At 35.5% G+C, this 7570-nt stretch overlaps 1 protein-coding gene across 1 annotated transcript; it reads right to left on the bottom strand.

Annotated features, from left to right (window-relative positions):
* Nucleotides 1-1718: 1718 nt before the first annotated feature.
* On the bottom strand, nucleotides 1719-2794 carry LOC144364569 (macrophage receptor MARCO-like). The gene is made up of 3 exons (XM_078014478.1): nucleotides 2758-2794; nucleotides 2334-2466; nucleotides 1719-1881 (listed from the first exon to the last, which is right to left on the bottom strand). The coding sequence occupies exons 1-3, from the start codon at nucleotides 2792-2794 to the stop codon at nucleotides 1719-1721; spliced, it is 333 nt and encodes a 110-aa protein (XP_077870604.1).
* Nucleotides 2795-7570: the final 4776 nt, after the last annotated feature.

Raw genomic sequence — 7570 nt, 5'->3', positions numbered from 1 at the left:
ATATGTTTCGATATTAAAATCATTTATTATGTGACCTTATCATTCGGTTTTATATTTATGATTTTTTCAGCAGAACACTGAGTTCTGCTGTTTGACGTATTCACATGGATTTAACTTTAAATTGTCGGAATTTTCTTATAAGCAAAAATAAAAAAAATTCAGTAAATAATCAATGCATTAACAGTACAGATGACATATGAAAATTTATTAAATATTAACAAGATACATTAATTTGTGATCAAAGTGCAGATTTGGTGTTGAAATACTCCCAATTGATGGTACAATTTATCGAATGCTCCGGGTGTGTTTTACTAATAGTTTCACGTTTGTTATGACAATTTGTTGAAATGTTGCGTTATGGGAATATACAATCTGTGCCAGTGTACCAGGCAACAGGTAGATTTTACGTGGCAAGTGAATGACTCGCTGTTAATTCAACTATGTTTTCACACTGTTCAATAATAAATAACATATATTCAGACCTGAATATACACGTTTGTGTGGACCAAATAATACCCCCAAAAGTCTAGAGACAGGTTGAAAGTGAACGCTACTTTAAAAAATTCTGCTAAATGACTTTAAATTAGAGTGAATAGAGTAGCAAAGCATTCCTTTCAAAATTGTCATTCTCATTAATAACCCTGAAACAAATGGATATTTCCCAACTGCAGGTGGACACGGTCAAATATATTAAATTATCACCAACTTCTCTAGTACTTTCTTATAGACACTTGGAGAGATGTTCCAAAATACATGTATTGAATAAATAATTGATTTGAATAATAATAATGCATAGATTCACCTGTATCTTTTTCAATAAGAAGCGAAAGGTAACAAAATGAATAACATCCTATTGATGCGAACAAATTAGAACCATCCTTGTGTACGTCTGTAAACAGGATATGGCAACGAGAAAAAATAGAACATACTAGTAATACATGGACCCCGTTGATGTGCATTCCAATTAATGGTTCTCACTTATGGTAGATGCCTACTCATAAATTAAAAAAACAGAATTTGTTCATTTTGCAATAAATTGATATAAGGATATAAGGATATTGACCTAAAAGAAGTTGGGGGTCACTTTTTTTCGAGAAATTGATTGTTGTATCTCAATGGAAAGTCGCCATTTTGACACTATTATAACACTTTTACCACAGGTTCCTATGGCAGAGATATTATGCAATATCTCAAAATCTAGCTTGATGACATAGACTGAAAAAAATCATATATTGTTAATGATGAAGTGCTTTTTGTTATTCTGAATTATTTAAAAAATCTGCGTTTTAAAAAGTGTCAAAAATGCAATTTTTCTTTAACATTATGTTCTATGGAATTTTTCTAAAAATAGCAAGAAATATTAGAACACGTTTATCAAAAACAATAACTGTAACACAAATAATAATTCTATTTCATTGTACCATGAGACATTAGCTCATGATTGTACATAATAAACTATAATGAACATTTTCATGCGATTTATGACCAATTTTGTGAAAAATTATGACTTGGCTTCTATCTTAAAGAGCTTAATGATTGCCTAAAAGAACCTGACCTACTGATAGCACATCCAAACCCTTTTAGCATGGCATGTGCACACGAACCAAGTCCAGGTGTACACTAGACTTGAGTCAAAGTAGTAATGGTTTTTGTTTGTATCATAACATTGTTTGCCATAACATGGTTCCCATGGTCTTCTTTGCAGCTTCTACGAACAACTATCCACACTCAATACCGACATCTTCGTTATGGTGACAATCGTGAAATCCCCAGTCATACCGAGGACAGTCTTCTATTCTGTTTTCTGTGCCAACACATGCCAAGCCGTCAACCCAGATACAACCTGAACCTCCACCAAATGTGTAATTGCTCTTTGTCCCACTGCAACACAAACATATAGCACGAAATGCCGTAGATAAATATTACGTGAATGCGAAATGGTGAAATGAATTGATTCATTATGCGCTCAAGCGGTTATAGTACTAAATATACACCTTATCCGAGTCAGCATGTTGAAACATAAAGGCATCAAATACGAATATATAAACACGAAACCCACAATTACTGACGTCACATGCAATACATTTTTACACACCTACATAACGCCTAGTATTTTATGCTCAGGCTGGCCTACTGTGTTATGATTGCCCTGGTGGACAATTCCAACCACCAGCAATGATAACAATATGTTATTCCAGGAGGGCAGATGCAAGATGTTCAGTTAGAGAAGCGCACTTTTACAACAATGATATGATGTCGCACTGCATTGTGGGATATGTGTGACCACGGGTGCACTATACGCAACACTACACTATATTCTGCCTTTTTCTTACCTGAACCCAAGTTGTCTGCACACTACCTTGAGATTCAGGTCGGTAAAATGATCGTCACAGACTGTACCCCAAATACCATCATGAAGCACTTCCAATCGGCCATTGTTATCCGTGCCATTAGCCAATCTAATCGCTGATGCATATAAACAAGCAAAATATATGGTTACAGATTACATCTGTTCATTTGCACATTGCTCAAAATGGTTGGACATACTCCTGTGTAACTAACACAAACACGCACACGTTAGTTAGTTATGACATTGAAACTTAGGATATTGGAACAAAAACAATTTGTTTACACCGGCATCACACGGAGTTGCAGTTTGAACATCACTGTGACGTTATTTTGCCACTGTACTGGCAATTCAAAAGTTGAAATAAATACAACTCATATGAAATCGAACAGGAAAAACTCACAGTTTACAACTTTCCCTCTGGGCGTAAACATATGCTACAGACATTTCGTAATTTCAGCCTGTAAAAACATTTATTATCACCGGCATTTAATTTCAATATTTTAAATTCTTTTCCTGGGTTATAAGTTCATGAATAAGTTTGTATTTTAATTGTATTTGTGTACGTAAATTTAATTTAATGGATTCTATTTATCAACTGAAACACCGAAAATAAAACGCAGTAAATAATTAATGCATTTACAGTAACAATATATTTGATAAATAGAGAACATTAAAGCGCGGATGTCGTCGTGCTGCGCATGTGCGACATTTGTGTTGATAAACATTAATTTTCCCATAATCCAATGCGCTCTTCTAATGGATATTACAAGTATGAGTTTTGACCTGGGTGCGACTTTCACTAATTACTACCGGTGACTCATTTGATACCTTACAACCTCCTAAAAAAAGTAATGCTTCGTAATGTCTCAACTTGTACTCGTTGATCTGCGCAATAGTCAAAGTCGCCATCTTTGTTTATATGAGACCAATATATCTCGCGCATGGGTGGCGCGACGACTACCGCGCTTTAACGTAATCATAAAGTCGACATACATAAATGCATGGAGACACTTACTATTATTATATGAGGTATGAGATACCAATCGACGACATGGAAGTGTTTGAGTGGAATATCCCGGACATGCACTGATACTGCTACTAACAATATCACACTGTCTTGTGCGTGTTCGTATTCCACAAGCGCATTGAGTCCACTGGGTCCAGGCGCCCCATTCATTTTCTACATCGAGAAAAAAATAAAATTAAATTCACATTCCATACTTTAAAAATAAAATGATGTCGTGTTTACATGTGTAGCAAATCGCGTGGTTCGACCAATTCAATTTTAATCTACAATACAAAAATAGATTACCCTAACGTGAAGCTAGGTTAGTTTAGCTTCCAAGGCGAGATACGCGTGGACAAAGTTTCGGAGTTGAAACAATGTCTTTCAAAGGCGATCCATTGGTAGGTGAATTTCACCAATATTTGACTATTTTGCAATTACGTGATCATTATTTTACCCTAATTTCACAATTTTAAAATCAATGCTGAATAAAAACTCAGTTCAAAAGCTGTCTACATGAATGAAAAAACAAAGACAGAGTAACAGTATTTTAATTGTAAAATTAATCACATAATTAACATATACACACATTATTTCAATAACTATACTAACCTATATTACAAGTGATACCAGAAAGGATGTCGATCACGTGATCTGTCAATGTGATTTTGCAGTCATTAAGAGACGGCTTCTTGCCTTCACACTTGATCGCATTGCAGATAGTATTTACATAAGTTGGGTCTTTCACTGACCAGTCTGATAAAACCAACATATATTGTACGATTATGGTGTATTTTACGTACGCTCGTTCTGAATTATTTATGAGCGAATATGACTGGCGTACACTAGTTGCATAACAAAAAAGGATTAATCATCTAAATGGAGAATTAGTAACGGGATTCAACTATGCGTAGCAAAGAACTGTATATGTGTCGTGTTGCTGTATAGAACTTGATTTGACTAAATGAATTTAAATAAAGTCTAATTAAGTCGTGGGTCTTTATATATACTTTATCTTAGAAATTAACCTGAGTTTCATATGTATATACACACACATTGAAGTTTAACGACAAATATTGTAAATATAACGATGTCAAAAGCTTAGTCCCCCAAACGAACTATAATGTCGTTGACCTGAATCAATACCTTTATTTCCAAGACGTTCACATATAACCTCGGTGTTCGTGACGTCAATCCACCCTCCAAGCCACTCTATGAATATTTTCAGAATACCAGCCGCATCCATTTTAGCTCGGACTGATAAAGTAAGTATAAGTTAAAACAAATATAAATACACCAAATGAAACACCGATACCGAGCAAAATGTATTTGTATTCAATGAGAAGGAGTTTCTAGATTCAGCTGAATGGTTATTTTGAGTCCGGGGAACTGCATCTGCAGTTGGTTACTCGTTATGATAGTATAAAATAAATCGAGAACGCCACGAGTACGTTGCCAGGTGATGAAGATAGACATAGAAAGGAGATGTATCATAATGCATAAGCCATTCAGATTTATTTTTCTTATACAACAGGTTAGTTATATCTTTTGTCCAATGCTTTCACTATAGCACTAGTTTCATGTTCCAATTTGAAACAGTGCTTTATATATTATATTTGTGTATATTATTGAGGTCATATGACAATGAAGGTTGTATGCCTTTATTGTAGCATTGGGTGCATATACCAATCTGCAACAGTGGTGTAGATATTACCAATATACATATTAATGAAGTTCTATCACCATATATACCAACCACAGTGTTTACTAATAATACAGATATGAATATAAACGAGGCTGCACAATCATACATGGCCATGATCATCTATCAATTATATATCTCATTTAATGTCTTTATTATAGCATTGATTGCACGTGCAGCTCTCTAGGTATTAGAATTATGCATATTAATGAGGCCAGATGACCCCACCCAACCATTATTAACTTAATTGTTGACGACTATTCCTATTCCTAGACTGAATATTTAAACCAAACATTTCGAGAGGACATTCCCTATATCAATGTATTTCCCATAATGACAGAAAAATATATATGGCTAAATAATGTGTTAACGAATACAATGCTGATTTCCCTCAATTTAGAAAGTCGGGTACACAATTTTACATCATCCCACCGAGTTAGAAAAATATATTTCGTTTAGCATTTTGCGCAAACAAACAGACACAAAATACAGAGGAAAAAGAGAAGAGGCACCAAGACCAAACTATATATCAATCAGTAGTATATCGTGATATTATAGTCTAGTCCTGTCTCATATTTGCCGTACATGTATCCCCCGAAAAAAATAATGTGAACACGTGCGTAGTACAGCATTCTGGGTAAAATGTTTGAGGTAATACAATGGTAGGTAATACATTCGACAATATGCACGTACAATGAAACCGACAACCCCGCAATGTATGAAGAACATGTTTCTGTCTTTTGTCTACGCCTGTGTACAACATATGAAATTACTGAACTCACTTGTTTTGGGAGAAGTAATTTTTTCGCAGGGATCTGGAATAACAAAGAAAGTAGAAGTTAACAAGCATAGCTAAAATAAGTTGCAGTGATTGTCACGCGGACTTTAGATGAGTGTGGTACAGTCACTAACGGGTGCGACGTTAGTAGACTCTTTAGTAAGTTCGTACGTACCGGTGTGTGTTTGTGTTTTACCGGCCCAGTCAACGCATTAAACTCACATGCATGCCGTAATGATGTAGTTTCAAACCATCAACATTTGCATGTGCAACCCACGTAAACAATTCACAAGAAATAACAATGACTTTCAAAGTACGAAACTACCGCCTGGCTTAAACATATTGAAAAAAAGCGTTTTTTCCCTTCATCCATAATATAGAGGAAAAGTAGTAAATAAATTTAAATACATATAGGTCAATATTTAGTAATCATTTCCCTAAGCATTTGATTTATTATAACTTGGTGTGTCCAATGATGTTGTATTACAGTACAAAAATACACGAGGTTGTAGCTTTGGGGTAATATTTGCTAACCTTGGTGCGAAATATAACACTTGTCAAGTTCGACTTTTCGCCCCGGACAACTTTTCTCATCAAATGTGCTTGTTGCATTTTCGCGATTGCATCGTCGATGTCGCTCACGATAACCAAGTCCAAGGCTGGCGCTACACTCCGACCAAGTCTGCCATTCATTCCATGACGCGTACGTTACTATGAAAAGTTGAATAAAAATACACACAATGATTCATGACGATATATGACATTTGAAACACACACACAAATTCATGTTATGCACGTGACCCGAAGTAACAAGTAACACGAATAACACATACCATGAATGTTGCAATTGGTTCCAGTAAAGCCACTGTTATAATTACAAGTACACATGTAATCGTCTTCCGGAATTACAACACACCATCCATGGTTGTTACACGGATTGCTTGTACATGCGTCTGGTTTGGTTTGTATCTGTAAAATAGAACGATTGTTTAATGTGAAATTAATTCAAAGTTGGTACAATTTAGACATAAGACTAGCCAAATCACATGAAAACAGTCAGTCTACCTGAATTACTTACCTTTATTTTATCGTTCAGATCCATTTGGGATTTGTCTAAAATGAGCCAGTCGCCGGTAGATGTTGTGTTTATAGCACGAGCAGTAATACGAAACAGCTCACAGGTGCGATGTATTCCCGTGTATCGTATGGATAGACACGAGTCACCGTAATCAGCACAAAATGACGCACATGTAAGTAGAGATGGAGCGAACACAACTTTTGATGGTTGAGTAAGTGTGTTTCCATCTTTGAACGCAGAGATGAAGTTGCTCATTAAGATAAGATGCAGTACAACCCGTCTGTACTTTACAAGCAACATGACGAGAAATGAATCATATCGCGCCACGTGACTTCCAGTATATATTTTTCTGTCATACATGATTATCAGTGAGCCATAAACAAATTCCATAAACTCCCGCGGGCCGATAAACAGATGTTATGCTAATTTATGCTAATTATGAGAGTGCGTCGGCGGCCATGCATTTCAAGTTGTAGGAACGGGCACCAATGGTTTTCTATAATCAGCATAAATACTACCTTTTTGGAAATATTAAATTAAACTTGGTACATAGATTATACATGTTAGGATACATGTCCATGACGATTTATTTCGCAATTGGATCAAAGATGGTCGACTGGCAGGCATCTTATTTTTTGGCATTGCTCTGTCCGTTT

The sequence above is a fragment of the Saccoglossus kowalevskii genome, chromosome 18 (assembly GCF_978046115.1).
Source record: "Saccoglossus kowalevskii chromosome 18, keSacKowa6.1, whole genome shotgun sequence".
NCBI lineage: Eukaryota > Metazoa > Hemichordata > Enteropneusta > Harrimaniidae > Saccoglossus > Saccoglossus kowalevskii.
This window is presented reverse-complemented; position numbering and strand designations above follow the sequence as displayed.

Excerpts from the sequence above, each read along its gene's own strand:
- LOC144364569 (XM_078014478.1), bottom strand. The coding sequence starts at position 2,794 with ATGTCTGTAGCATATGTTTACGCCCAGAGGGAAAGTT. Across the intron at positions 2,467-2,757 it reads TTACGCCCAGAGGGAAAGTT|CGATTAGATTGGCTAATGGC; the intron begins GTAAACTGTGAG and ends TATATGCATCAG. Across the intron at positions 1,882-2,333 it reads TGCAGACAACTTGGGTTCAG|TGGGACAAAGAGCAATTACA; the intron begins GTAAGAAAAAGG and ends TTTGTGTTGCAG.